Genomic DNA, 14,220 nt, shown 5'->3' on the forward strand with positions numbered 1-14,220 from the left:
TTTTCAGTATTTCCCACTGCAACCTGGAATCCACATGCACACTCTAATAGGCTTTAGCAAGTTCATACCAGCTGATTAACATTCAGAGATCTCGAACTAATTATAGTACAAAATAAGTGGTATATCTTAAAACCAAATCCTGGCTCCATGACTTACTAGCCAAATGCTCTTCACCAAATTTTATTTTTTTTATTTTAAAATGGTATAATAATTCTTATCTCATAGAGTGACTATGGATTAAACTGGAGAATATTCTCAATTCCCTCCTATAAAATGGAGATGATAATAATACCTAACTCATAAAGCTAATGTGAGAATTAAATGAGTTAAAAATATATAAAGTGTGTAGGATGGTACCTGGTAAACCATATTATACAAATATTTGCTATTATTACCATTTTATTTATTTATTTTTGGCTGCGTTGGGTCTTCATTGCTGCGTGCAGGCTTTCTCTAGTTGCGGCGAGCAGGGGCTACTCTTCGTTGCACTGCGCAGGCTTCTCACTGTGGTGGCTTCTCTTGTTGCAGAGCACAGGCTCTAGGCGTGGAGGCTTCAGTAGTTGTGGCATGTGGGCTCAGTAGTTGTGGCTCATGGGCTCTAGAGCACAGGCTCAGTAGTTGTGGAGCACAGGCTTCGTTGCTCCACGGCATGTGGGATCTTCCCGGACCAGGGCTTGAACCCACGTCCCCTGCACTGGCAGGCAGATTCTTAACCACTGTGCCACCAGGGAAGTCCCACTATTTCTATCAATAGGGCCTCAGAGTAGTTATTTCTAAAAATGAGGTTCCAATACATGATCTCTATTGTTTAACCAAGTTCTAAACTTTCATGCACTAGAATTCAAAACCACCACAGACTCCCTAGAATTACTTCAAAATTAGAAATGCAAATCATAAAGGCCCTCCTCCGTGGATTCTCTATTGATGACCTGCCCTCAAAAGAACAAGGCTAGACTGCTGAATTTAATCATGCTTTTTAAACTTATATTATCATAGCCTTCTAGTTTTCAGTCAGAGTCTAGTTCCATTCTTTGGCACTTGTCGCATGTACACATCTTGGAAAGTTACACATTAGAGATCCTGTATGCCAAGTGATATGACAGAGCATAGACAGCATTACCTCATTCTCTTAGGACAGAGGCAAAAATATAGATGACAAAAGGCAAGAATATTAATATACAGATATCAGAAAAATAACATTTAGAAGCACATTTATAGAACTTAGCCTATTACATTCAGAAATATCAAGACTCACCAAGGTTCATCAGTAGGTTCCCAACAGACGAGACATACACTACAAGTAAAACACATGGCTCTATCATCTCCAGATGAGGCAGGCTGCAAATTTATAAAGAAGACAGAAAAGGTTTATCAATATTAAAATTGCTTAATAAAAACTCTTCTAAATAAGTTCATAGTTTTAGGTAAAATTCCATATTGAGGAAAAGAAAATTAGCCTATACTATTAGGCCTCAACAATATACTTTTAATCCCCAAATGTTTATAAATTTGCTGCCTTATTTGAAAAATTATGTTTCATCAGCAAATGACCACTAAATCAAATATGGAGACACACACATCCTCAATCTCTGATCTAGCATCTTCTAATTGTATTACTAAAGTATTTTAAATATAGTTAAGTATATGAAGGAAATTGTCTAACAGGTTTATTATTAAAAACTGAATTCTATACTACTACATAGGAAAGGGCAAGTAAAAAGGAAAAGCAAACTAGTGAACGTAATTAAGGTAACATTCTTTAAGTAAGACACGTATGACAAAATGACATTTATATATATATAAAATCTAAATCTGAACTGAAATATACCTCTAAAAACTAATATTAATATTTTTGAATACTTACTCTACTTAGCACTTAGTATGTCTACAGGTGTAAATATATTTTTTAGAAGACTGAGAATAATCAGCACCTAATACAGGTAGAAGATTCTAGAAAACCTATGATTTGATCTTTGCAAAAATGGAATACAGGGACTTCCCTGGTGGTCCAGTGGTTAAGACTCCGTGCTTCCAATGCAGGGGGCATGGGTTCAATCCCTGGTAAGGGAACTAAGATCCCACAAGCCACATGGTGCGGCCAAAAGGGAAAAAAAAAAAAAAAAGGAATACAATGAACAAGAGCTCAACAGAAAAAATATCAAGGTATCACCTAACAGACTGTTTTAGGAAATGACACCAAATAAGAAAAAGATAAATTATTAGGAAAAATAGTCCTTATTCAATCCTTAACTTAGGAAAACATATTCAGTGATTTTAATATTAGCCAGTCCCCAGATAAATCTATCTTTAACTGGAAATTTGACAAACTCTGAATAAAATCTTCAAATATATATGGTTTTCTGATTTAATCCTAGTTTAAGATACTTCAAGAACACTTCAGGATAACAAAGGAATAATCACTCTTAAGATTCTTTATGACAGTAACTTCAATGTATTCAAAGTTTAATTTAGTTCTAAAATTAAATATGCATGTTTTATGTAAACTGACATGTAATTATTAGATTTCTCAGCTTCTTTAGCAATGGCAAAACAGTGGTAGGCCAGTCTATATTATTCAGCTGAAGTTTCCTTTAACTGGTTTATTATGCCTATCTAAACTCATTTTTCTTAACTTCCTCTACTTTAGCTCCACAGAGCTTTCTATAATGTCCCATTCTCATGTCTTATTGTCACACTCATCCTTAGCTGTACACCCTCCTCTTTTCCTACATAAAACCATGACTATTTTCCCTGATTAATTCTTTCTCTTTCTAAATAATTTCTTAATCAATTCTTCAATACATATGTATTCAAGTCACACTGTACTACCCACAATGCTGCTTCCATAGTTATCTAACATATGGGTAATTTTTAATCCCAATAAAATTAAAATTTCAAGAGTAACTGCAATGTATTGCTGTTATTGCATTACCCTAACATGTACTACTCTGTTATGAATACGTAAGTCAAAACTGAAAATAAACACACACCCAGAGAGAACACTTCTCAAGACACAAATCTGGAGAATACTGCCTGCTTGTTGATTAACTGTATACATAAACGTATTATGTATATCATACTTATATATAATCTGAAATAAAATAGTTATACAGCATTCTCAGTTATTGGTTACTTTTTTTCTTTTAATGTTTTCCCCTTTCATACACAGTATGTGACATAGGAAACAGCCAGTCAGTATTAAGATCAAAGGTGTAAGAACAAAACTCACATTACATACATACACACAAGCACAGAGCCTGGGTGCATAAAATAGTATAATGACTGAAAAAGTATTAAAATGTTGACAATTTTACTAAAGGCTACAAAGTCATACTGCAAAGAAATTTTTGACAGCCTTATTTACCTGATGATAAAATCCAGCTTGAGCCATGGGATCTGGCTGTGCCCATCTATAGCCTACATGAGGCCATGAGGTAAACGTCTCCCGTCTGTTAGCTTCACTATACATCAATGATCTAAAAGTAAACAAACTTTATGTAACCGAAGTTAGGCATCAAATTACAGTGACACTACTATCTACCACTGAAGAAAAAAGTTTACTGGATTATCAACACAAACTGGGAATGTCTAATTACCAATTCAAATTTGTATTTTAAATTAAAAATGATCAGTTTTAGGAACTTCCCTTGAACAGAGTAGGGTAAAAAGAAACATGATAAGATAGCTACAACTGATAAACAATTCCCGGGGAGATTAAATTAACCAATGTTGCATAATTAGCAATCAGAGAGCAGAAAATCTGAAAATGTAGAGGCAGAGAACCCTACACTTTCATCATGTGACAAGTTTTGCAAAAATGGATAAAACTACAACCAAAGGAATGGTAGTTTTATCTCAACCATATTGAGAAAGTATATTCTAGTTTAATTTTTTTTTTTTTAAGTAGAAAGCAATTTATATGTTCTTTCTCCAGAGAAATCCTTTTCCAGGAAACTTGTACTCTCCAGGGAATTGTCAAAAAAAAAGAAATCTTCACATATGTTTTCATTAAAATACATTAGCTCACTAAGAGTGAACCTGTAACAATACTAGAGTATCTTTTTAAAGGAGACTACCAAAATTAGAAAAAGTCCAAACAGCTTCAAATAAGAAAGGACTGATAAGCAGAGCTTCCTCTTCCTAACACAGAAGGGCAACTGATTTTTAAAAAGAGAGAGAAAGTGGTAAAGGTCATCACAAAGAGACCAGAAAAATACTTTTCTTTAAATTCTTCCCTTAAATTAGTACATGGTTTCCTATAATATTGCTAGAGAGCTTTAGGTTTAACTCATAGTTGTGTTCTGATTTGAAAAAAAAGAAAAACAGGCACTTTGCTGGTGGTGCAGTGGTTAAGAATCTACCTGCCAATGCAGGGGACACAGGTTCAATCCCTGGTCCGGGAAGATCCCACATATCGTGGAGAAACTAAGCCCATGCGCCACAACTATTGGGCCTGCACTCTAGAGCCCACGAGCCACAACTACTGAGCCTGTGCACCCCAACTACTGAAGCCCATGCACCCTAGAGCCCGTGCACAGCAACTACTGAGCCCATGCGCCGCAACTACTGAAGCCCACGCACTCTAGGGCCTGTGTGCCACAACTACTGAGCCCGCGTGCTACAACTACTGAAGCCCACAAACCTAGAGCCTGTGCACTGCAAAAAGAGAAACCACCACAATGAGAAGCCCATGCAACGAAGAGTAGTCCCCGCTCACTGCAACTAGAGAAAGCCCTCACGCAGCAACAAAGATCCAACACAGCCAAAAGTAAATAAAATTTAAAAAAAATAAAAATTAAAAAAAAAATTGTTGAGTTAGAAAAGTTTTATCATCTACAGGCTATAGATGTCTTCAAAGATCTGTGTCAGTCTCAAAACAGAAACCTATCCATTTGGTTATATTACCAAACAAAACAGCAATAGCATCCAGTAGACCCTTACTCAAACCTCCAACAGAGTTCATCAAGGTTTTCATAAGGTTCCTAGATTCATAGTTAATGAAATAAACACCACAGGCTATATCAAAATTAATACTTAGAGACATTTTAACACCTCCAGAAACACTGAAAATCCCATCTAATGAATGCATTTTCTAAAATAAACCATTTATGACAGCTTGCACTGAGTTCTTCAGATACTCTCCTACTGATTGCAAAGAAAATAGCTCTGAAATTATAATCTCAAGATAGGCATGGCTCTCAGATAGGAAACATTTATTCTAAATACATACTTTTCCTTTTTCTCCCCCTCTCCGGACATATTCCAAAGAACATTTTAATGATAGCCACAGCACATATCATCTGACAGTTATTAAAAATGAAAGTCTCCACATTTTGCCCAAAAGTTAGAGATAGCAATATTACTATGGAATACAAAAATTCTTCCCAAATGTTAACAACCAAGAGAAGTTATTTACATAATAATAAAATCACTTAACAAAAAAAGGGCAACTGATTAAGCAGTTTCAGTTTACAAAAGGATAAACTAATAAATATCGCAAACTAATATAAGAGCTATACAGGAATTCCCTGGCTGCCCGGTGGTTGAGACTCCGTGCTTTTGCTGCCGGAGGCCCGGATTCAATCCCTGGTCAGAGAACTGGGATCCCACAAGCCGCACAGTGCAGCTGGCGGGAGGGCGGGGGAGGCGGGAGCAATACTTAAGATAACAGAAGTTAAAGGTTAACTCATTCAGTAATATTTTTGCTACATCAGCATGTACTCTTTATAAATGTACTTCAGAAAACAGCATAGGCAGTTACAATTCACATTCAATGAAGAAGTGAAAATGTAAAATGCTACATGGAAAGGGAAATGTGAACTTATCAAAACTGCTGAATTTAATATTTCAGTAAAGCATTTCTAAACTTCAGTACTGACAAATTTTATTTCAAAAACAAATCATTTAAGTTTTTCAATGAATGCATTACTGACTTTTTAGCTAGTTTTATACAAAGCAGAACTCCAATAAATCTCTAGTGAAGAAAATAATGATTGAGGTATGGTTTTTTATAATACTGTTTAAATCCAGGGCAGGCAGCATAAAAATCTTAATTCAAAATTGCCCTAGAAAAACAAAAACAGGGCTTCCCTGGTGGCACAGTGGTTGAGAGTCCGCCTGCCGATGCAGGGGACACGGGTTCGTGCCCCTGTCTGGGAAGATCCCACATGCCGCGGAGAGGCTAGGGCCGTGAGCCATGGCCACTGAGCCTGCGCGTCCGGAGCCTGTGCTCCGCAACGGGAGAGGGCACAACAGTGAGAGGCCCGTGTACGGCAAAAAAAAAAAGAAAGAAAGAAAAAAACAAACAAACAAAAAAACCACAAAATTGCTCTAACTGCTTTTTTTTTTTTTTTTCTTGCAGTACGCGGGCCTCTCACTGTTGGCGCCTCTCCCGTTGCGGAGCACAGGCTCCGGACGCGCAGGCTCAGCGGCCATGGCTCAGCGGCCATGGCTCACGGGCCCAGCCGCTCCGCGGCATGTGGGATCTTCCCGGACCGGGGCACGAACCCGTGTCCCCTACATCGGCAGGCGGACTCTCAACCACTGCACAACCAGGGAAGCCCATCCCTAACTGCTTTTTTAACTCTGTTCATTTTTTAAGTAGGAAATAATATATGGCTCTTTTATTCAGATTCTGGCAGAGTCTTTTAACTTACCAAAATTTATGCCAAAGGTCACAAAATTTCATCAAGGCAAAATAATTCATATATATTGAATAATTATAATATTTTTAAGTTGACTCAAATATTTACTAAGCAAGTACAAAGATGGAATTTTAAAAACATAGTTTCATAATCCCTTTAAATACTTTCCAGGCACCAAAAGAAATTGTTTAACAAGTCAAGGAGTAGTTTACTTCACTTCAGTATTTTAAGAGAAATAAAAATCTGAGTGGTTTTCAAAAATATTTTGAAATTTTTTAAATCATAATCAAATTTTACAGTTATTCTTTGTTAATCAAAAAACTTATCAATTCAATCTCACTGTCACATCTTTTTATAAGCAAGGTCATACCTGTCCACAGAACGACCTGGCCCCACCCCAAGTTCTGGACGTGCACTAGGTAAGAGGTAAGACAATCTGTCCATCACTGAGGACGCCACAGGTAAGGCAGCAATATTTTGATTTATTTTCTTAAGTTCATTCACAATGGCACTGGCAATGGACTTCAACACATGATGAGGAAGATGAAATGTAACTGTGGCCCACTGAAAGAAAACAGGAGTGTAAGCAAAGGAAAACATACTCAATAGTTTTCACCAAAACCATGATTTATACATTATAAGATAAAGAACTATTTACAGTCTCAAGTGAGTTTACTCCATTAATTTATCATTTAAAGTAAGAACCTGCAACTACATAAAAAATGAAACTAACCATCTTGAAAAAGAAAGTTTAGAACCAAATGGTAGCACATCTTCTTACATATCTCATCCACAATTAAGGAGAACTAAAATCATCTGTAGTGAGAAGCTGCTGCATAGCACAAGGAGATCAGCTCAATGTTTTCTGATGACCTAGAGGGGTGGGATAGGGAGGGTGGGAGGGAACTCAAGAGGGAGGGGATATGGGGATATGTGTATACATACAGCTGATTCACTTTGTTGTACAGCAGAAACTAACACAACAGTGTAAAGCAATTATACTCCAATAAAGATGTAAAAATAAATAAAGTAAAATTTTAAATAAATAAAATCATCTGTCATTTTTCACATTCCTCCAGCACATACACAATGTTAAGCATAGACTAGGCACTTAAGTATCTCCACTCATAAATATATAGCTGTACAATTCATCGCTACTGGGTTATACGAAGATTTACTTCAGATGTTGTTATTTTTTGTTGTCAGCATAATTCAGCAAAGTATCTAAAGCATAGACCTTATTGTCACACAGACTTGGATTCTAAGCTCAGCTTCTCCATCAACCATGAGACCCTAGTCAAATTAACTTCAATTTCCTGCTTCTGTGAAATGGGAAAAAACAAATACCTATTCACATAATGTTTTTACAAGAATTCAAGTGAGGATTGGTACAGTGTCTAACAGAGTAAGCCTTCAATAAATGTTAACTACAATTATTTAATATTAAAATAATTACTTAAGAAGTTAGACTGAAAAAAATGCTAAGTATTAATCTCCAAGAGAAATAAGTCTATAAAGTAATTTCATCTTTATATCCTGTTCCTGCTTGCCTATGAATGGTTTCCATTCTGTCTAATACACTCTAGGCAGCCTACTAAATTACTACTTATCTATATTACTGGAAAAACTTGTGGCCAGAAACATGACTTCCATTACCTAAGAAACAGAGAGAGAAGCTCTTACTTTGTTTCTAGACCTAATCTGCTCATAGACCCAGAGCCTCTTGGTTGAAAGGGAGGCCAAATCCCCTTGAGAAAGGATCCTACAACAATGCCCCAACTCTACACTGTAAATCATACTCCAAGCCTTCCCCAAAGGCACCTGTGGACATTCACTGTAGTCACTGTGCACTAGGGAAGAGAAAATATTGTGATCTTTCAGGCATCACAAGATAGTAACACTGAACTGACCTAAAACATCACTGTGGTCCACTAGTGAAAGTGGGGACATGATGGTGAAGTGATTGATGGAATTTTGGCCCAAAGCTGTCTCAATGAGCTCTGTGGATCCCCGGACCTACCTTGTAGCTATTTCTCTACTTCCCAAATGTACAACTGGAAGAGAAATAGAATAGGCAACTAGAAAAATTCCTACACTGTTTCTCTGATCCTCTTGGAGTACTACTAAAGTAAGAAAGGCCAAGTGGAAGCCCCTAGAACTTTCATTTTTTCTACAAAGCTACTAAACAAAAGCAATGCCACATCCTGAGGAAATTTCTGAGATTAATGTCACTATACTAGACCTGAAAGATACAGGGGTAATCAAATTATCTCATCTCCATTTAACTGACCTATTTGGCCCAAGCAAACGTAAATGGATCTTGAAGAATGACTGTGGACTGTAAAATCAGGTGATGACTTCAACTGTAGCTACTGTTCCAGATGAGATATTTTTACTGAAGCAAATCAACAAATCCCTTGATATTTTTTGTAGGCAGCTACAATTCTGTCAAATACTTTTTTGTCTATACTAATTTTTAGGGCCATCCAAAAGTAGACTGCTTCTATCTGGCAGAAACAATAAATCTGCACAGTCTTACCCTAGGACTCATGCTCTTTACCATAATCTAGTCTGTAGAGATCCTGATCAGCCTAACATCCTGCAGATCACCACCTTGGTCTACTACATTAGTAACATCACACTAACTGGTCCAGATGAGGGGGAAGTAGCAAGGAACTTAAATGCCTTAGTAAGACACATGCAAGCCAGAGAGAATCAATAATCCCCAGAAAAACTCAGGGTCCTAAAATCTCTTTGAAGTTTCTAAAGGTCCAGTAGCCTGGGCATGTCAGGATATTTCCTCCAAGGTGAAAGATAAGTTACTATAACTTGTAAAGGCAAACAATGAAAAGAGGCACAATGCTCGGTGGGCCTAAGTGGATTTTGGACCCCAGCGTTCAGCATATTTGAGTATGCTGCTCTAACTCAATTACCAAATAATACATAAGGCACAAGAAGCTCTGTAGCATGTCCAGGCTGAATTGCAAGATGCTCTACCACTTGTAACTTGCGAGCATATTCAATGACACTAGAAGTGTCTGCCGCAAGTAAAGATCCTATCAGGAGTCTCTGGGACAATCACGTAGCAGAACGCTAGGGCAAAGCCATGCCCGCTCCTGTAAATAACTCTTCTCCTTTTGAGAAACAGCTCCTGGCTTCTTAGTAGTCCCTGACAGAAATACCTACCCATGAGACAAATGTCTATGCAATCAGAGTTGTTCACCACAAACTAGGTGCTATCTGACACACCAAACCATAATACTGGGTATGAGGGCTAGCCTTCATTAAGTGGTTTATAAGAAATCAGTCTTGAGAAATCCACAAGGCAATTCAATTTTGGACCAGTTGAGTAATCGAGTAGCTCACATTTCCACAATATCTACTCTTTATGACTCCTTTCTCATTCCACATTGATGGCTTCAGAGGGAACTCCTTATGATGAGATAACTGAGGAAGAAAACCTTTAGCTGTGACATACAGATGGTTCTGCACATTATGTTGGTACCATCCCTAAGTGGATGGCTGCAGCATCACAGTCCCAATCAGGACAGTGGTGAAGGTGAAATCTTCTCAGTGGTCAGAACTTCAACCAGTTCATTTGGCTGTTCTCTGTCTGGACTGAGAGTTGGCCAGAAGTCAAGGTCCTCAATGATTAATGAACAGTAGGTAATGTTTTGGCTAGATGTTCAGGAATTCCAAAGGATCAGGATTGGAAGACTGTTAACAAGGAAGTCAACGGTTAAAGTCTTTGGAAGGACCTCTCAAAAATAAACAGAGTGTGAAAATATTTGTGAAATACGTGAATGCTCATCAAAAGGCATCCACTCTAGAGGAAATGGGCAAATTATACACACTATACGAATGTCACTCACCCTCTGGCCATAGCCACTCCAGTGCTTGCTCAATGGACCTGTATGCAAAGTGCCATGGCAACGGAGACAGAGGGTATGTACAGACCCAACATTAACTTCCTCTCAACAGGACTGAGCAGGCTAACGGCAGGTTAACCTGCCAGTGGCAAATACCAAAGCTGAGGCACCAATATGACACCATTTTCCAGAAGAAACAGCCAACTATCTGATTGCAGGTTGATTATATTGGATTCCTTCAGTCACAGGCTGGGTAGCAATTTGTCTTCACTGTAATAGACACGTGTTCTGGATGTGCATTTGCATGTTCTGCCCACAATGCTCTGCCATAATATTATACCACTACTGTGGACTAACAGAAGGGCTTACGTACCAACAAAGTATTCCATACAACTTTGCTTTTTGCTTCTGACCAAGAAAGCACTTCAAAGGAAAAAAACAAAAAAGGCAGCAACGGGCGCTTGCCCATGAGACTGACTGGTCTTACCAGGGTATCATACAGAAGGAGCTGACCTGACAGAAAGGTGTGATGCCTTACCAAAGACTCATCTTCAGTACTAACTGAGAGAGACATCTGAAAGTCTGGAGTTCTACCTTACAGGATTATGTGTATGCTTTCAATCGGCAAAAAACACATGACACAGCTTCTCCTAGCAGGGTTGCTATTATACGTAATAATCCATTCACAGACTTTTTTTTTTTAAGCTTTAGGCTCTAGAGGTCTTGTGTCAAGGAAGGAATGTTCCACCAAGGGTACAATGGTTCCATTGAATTAGGTATTGATACTGCTACCCAGCAATTTTGGGTTCCTCTTGTCACTGAATCATCAGGCAAAGAAGGTGGTTATTCTACTGGCTGGTATGATGAAAACTGACAAACACAGGGAAATTGGATTGATGCTAAATAACAGGAGCAAGGAGAACTTAATTACAATCCAGGAGATTCTCTAGGGTGCCTCTAAGCTCTTCCACATCTAATAGTAACAGTGAATGGACAATTACAACTTAACACAGTACCACAGAAGATTTGGGTCCTGCAAGAGTGAAGCCTTGAGTCACCTGACCATGTAAAGACACCTGACCAGTTGAGGTGCTGGCTGAGGACAAAGGGAATACGGAATAGGTAGGAGAAGAAAGAGGCTGTAAATATCAAATATATCCTCTTGATATTACAGACCATTATAGAACTGAGGGATACAGCAACTATATATATTTTCTTCCCTTATTACATAAATGATAGATGGATATATATTTAGATAGATACAGACACAGAGAGATACATTATTTTACGTAAGAATTTTTGTTGTAGTTAATTTAGTCTTTAGGTAGCACGGTTCTGTTACCTAAACGCTTGAAACTATAAATTTTAGGAGTAGTTAGTATCACCTAGGGATGGATAAAATATCTGTTGGAACTTTGTGTCTGTTCTGGGGACGGGGAGAGAATATCTTCATTTGTAAAAAGGAACAGTACGTCTTGTTAAGTAAAAGCGTAATATTTTTGTTGTATGAAAGTTCAAACACATATAGATGGTATGTATGGAGATGCAGAGTGGCCAAAGGAGTGGCATGTGCCAGTTATTAAACTACTGTCTCTCGGGTCCAAACCTACCCTTTTCTTTCTTCTCCATCATGTTTGGGCTGGGATTCTGTAAACTATTATTTCTTCTTTGCCAACCAGTTTCCTGGCTGTTAAGTTCTGACACAAGGAACACAGGATGGAACCTGGAAAGCGTGATGCGTGGAGAAAGACCTGCTCCTGCTATTACTCGTCATTACCATCGGTATTGTTTTAGCGAAGGACCTGGTGGCAGCACTTGATTCTTCTGGTCTTTAGAGGTTTTTTGTTCTGTTTTCTTAGCATTCCCAGGACCAGTTTCACAGAGCCCCCTCAGAGACACTAACATTAGCCTAGTAGCATCTGTCTTCAGAAATCTGAGGCTCAGTTCATCAAGTTCCAATCTCCAAGCTCCTGAGGTACCTACTGGATAACAGCTCCTCCTCAGAAGTCTGAGACCCAGACCCATGGGGCCTATTCTCTAAGTTTTTAAGTATCTAGGTTCTAAAAATCCTAACCTCTTGTTCCTTCAGACTGAGGTGAGTGCTGATTCCCATAGTTACCATCTGTGTATTACCTCAGGGTTTCCTTTTTGCTTTTTCAGTTCTCATACACATATTACGTCAATTCCTTACAATAAATTCTCTCTGTTGAAATACACAGTATGATTTCTGTTTTACTAAATAAAAATGTCCCATCAGTGGAATAAGGGTTCATAAAATCATGGTAAATCTATAAAAATAAACTTCAATGTAAATATTAGGAAGAATACAGATGATCTATGAGGACTGATACGAAAAGATACTCAAGATACATCCTTCAATGAAAAAAAGCATGGTATATGCTATAATCTGAATGTTTGTGTCCCCCCAAAATTCACCTGTTGAAATTCTAACCCCCAAAGGGGAGGGTTATTAGTAAGTAGGGCATTTGGGAGGTACTTAAGTCATGAGGGTGGAGTCCTCTTTATAAAAGAGGTTCCAGAGAGATCCCTTGCCTTTTCCACCATGTAAGGACACAGTGAGAAGGTACCAGCTATGACCCAGGAAGAAGGACTTCACCAGAAGAAATATCACTCAGTCGGTGGTATTCCGTTATAGCAGCCCAAACAGACTAAGACAGTACATCACAATATTTTAGTATAATTTCAACTGTACTCGAGAAAAAAAGATATTTATAGATGCAAAAGTTATTTTTAGGAAAATAGCTTTTACCTTCTACCTTTTATACCTTCAGTATAAAAATTGTATATGTACTACATTTACAACTTAGGAAAGATGTTAAAAGAAAAACACAGAAAAATTAATGAAATATATCCAAGGATTTAATTCAAAGCACCATCTCCCACATACATCCTTAGTCATCAGTGTGGGGAGGACAGAGAAAGGCAAAAGTATAGAGGTGTTCTTTCTATTACAACCCCAAACAAAGTAATTTTTTTTTAACTTCTTACCTTAGCAACTTTGTGGTTTGCTGCAGTCTCATGAGATGTATTTTTCAAACCATCTTTGAGCTGCGTGATGAACAAATCATACCCCTCCGTACTAGAAATATCTACCTTTTCTAAACATGCAGATAAGAGCTGTTGTGCCTAAATAAAAGAGATGATCACAAAAAATTAACCACAACCAAAAATGTTAAATTCAGATTCTTATACAAATATTTTAATTCTGATAGGTACTATACTAAAGCTTCCTACTTTTACGTTTTTTAAACAAACTTAGTTAAATCAAATAATGACTTGAAGGGCTGTTACAAAATTAAATGAGATAAAGCAACGTATTCAGTGTAGTACCACATAGTAAAGTTTTAGTACATAAAAGCTTTTATAAACCAAAGCAAGATAGAAAAAACTGGCTAAGCTGAAACCATGAACAAAAGTAAAAGAGATAAAAATGTAAAGACATAAATGTAAAGTCCTCCAATGAGCTTTAAATACTAAAACTATGCAAAACCATAAGAGGGGTCACTCACTCAGTCAGCAGGTAATAAAAAAAAGCCCTTTGCATTGTTACCCACATATTCAATATGAACTACGTTAACAGAAATATTTGGGCAATATATGGAAAAGAACACATCCACACTAATCCAACCAAACCCAGGACCCCATTCTTTAGGCAAGACAGTAACAAACTAGTGTGATGCAGGAAA

The 14,220-nt window shown here is 37.6% G+C and overlaps 1 protein-coding gene across 14 annotated transcripts in view; it reads right to left on the bottom strand.

The window, feature by feature from the left end:
* The window catches only part of BIRC6 (baculoviral IAP repeat containing 6), a 245,498-nt gene that overhangs the window by 201,769 nt on the left and 29,509 nt on the right, over positions 1–14,220 (bottom strand). For all 14 annotated transcript variants that reach the window (XR_016395304.1, XR_016395305.1, XM_089922371.1 and 11 more), the window contains exons 3-6: positions 13,523–13,660; positions 7,015–7,208; positions 3,365–3,476; positions 1,256–1,338 (exon numbers count right to left, since the gene is read on the bottom strand). Coding sequence is in view for 12 of the 14 variants with exons in the window: in XM_089922371.1 (XP_089778497.1) it covers positions 1,256–1,338; positions 3,365–3,476; positions 7,015–7,208; positions 13,523–13,660 (527 nt within the window). In the remaining 2 variants the exon portion in view is untranslated. The remainder of the gene's footprint in view (positions 1–1,255; positions 1,339–3,364; positions 3,477–7,014; positions 7,209–13,522; positions 13,661–14,220) is intronic.

This window comes from Delphinapterus leucas, chromosome 13 (assembly GCF_059928025.1).
Source record: "Delphinapterus leucas isolate spDelLeu-1000000601 "Yukka" chromosome 13, BTC_Dleu_Yukka2, whole genome shotgun sequence".
NCBI lineage: Eukaryota > Metazoa > Chordata > Mammalia > Artiodactyla > Monodontidae > Delphinapterus > Delphinapterus leucas.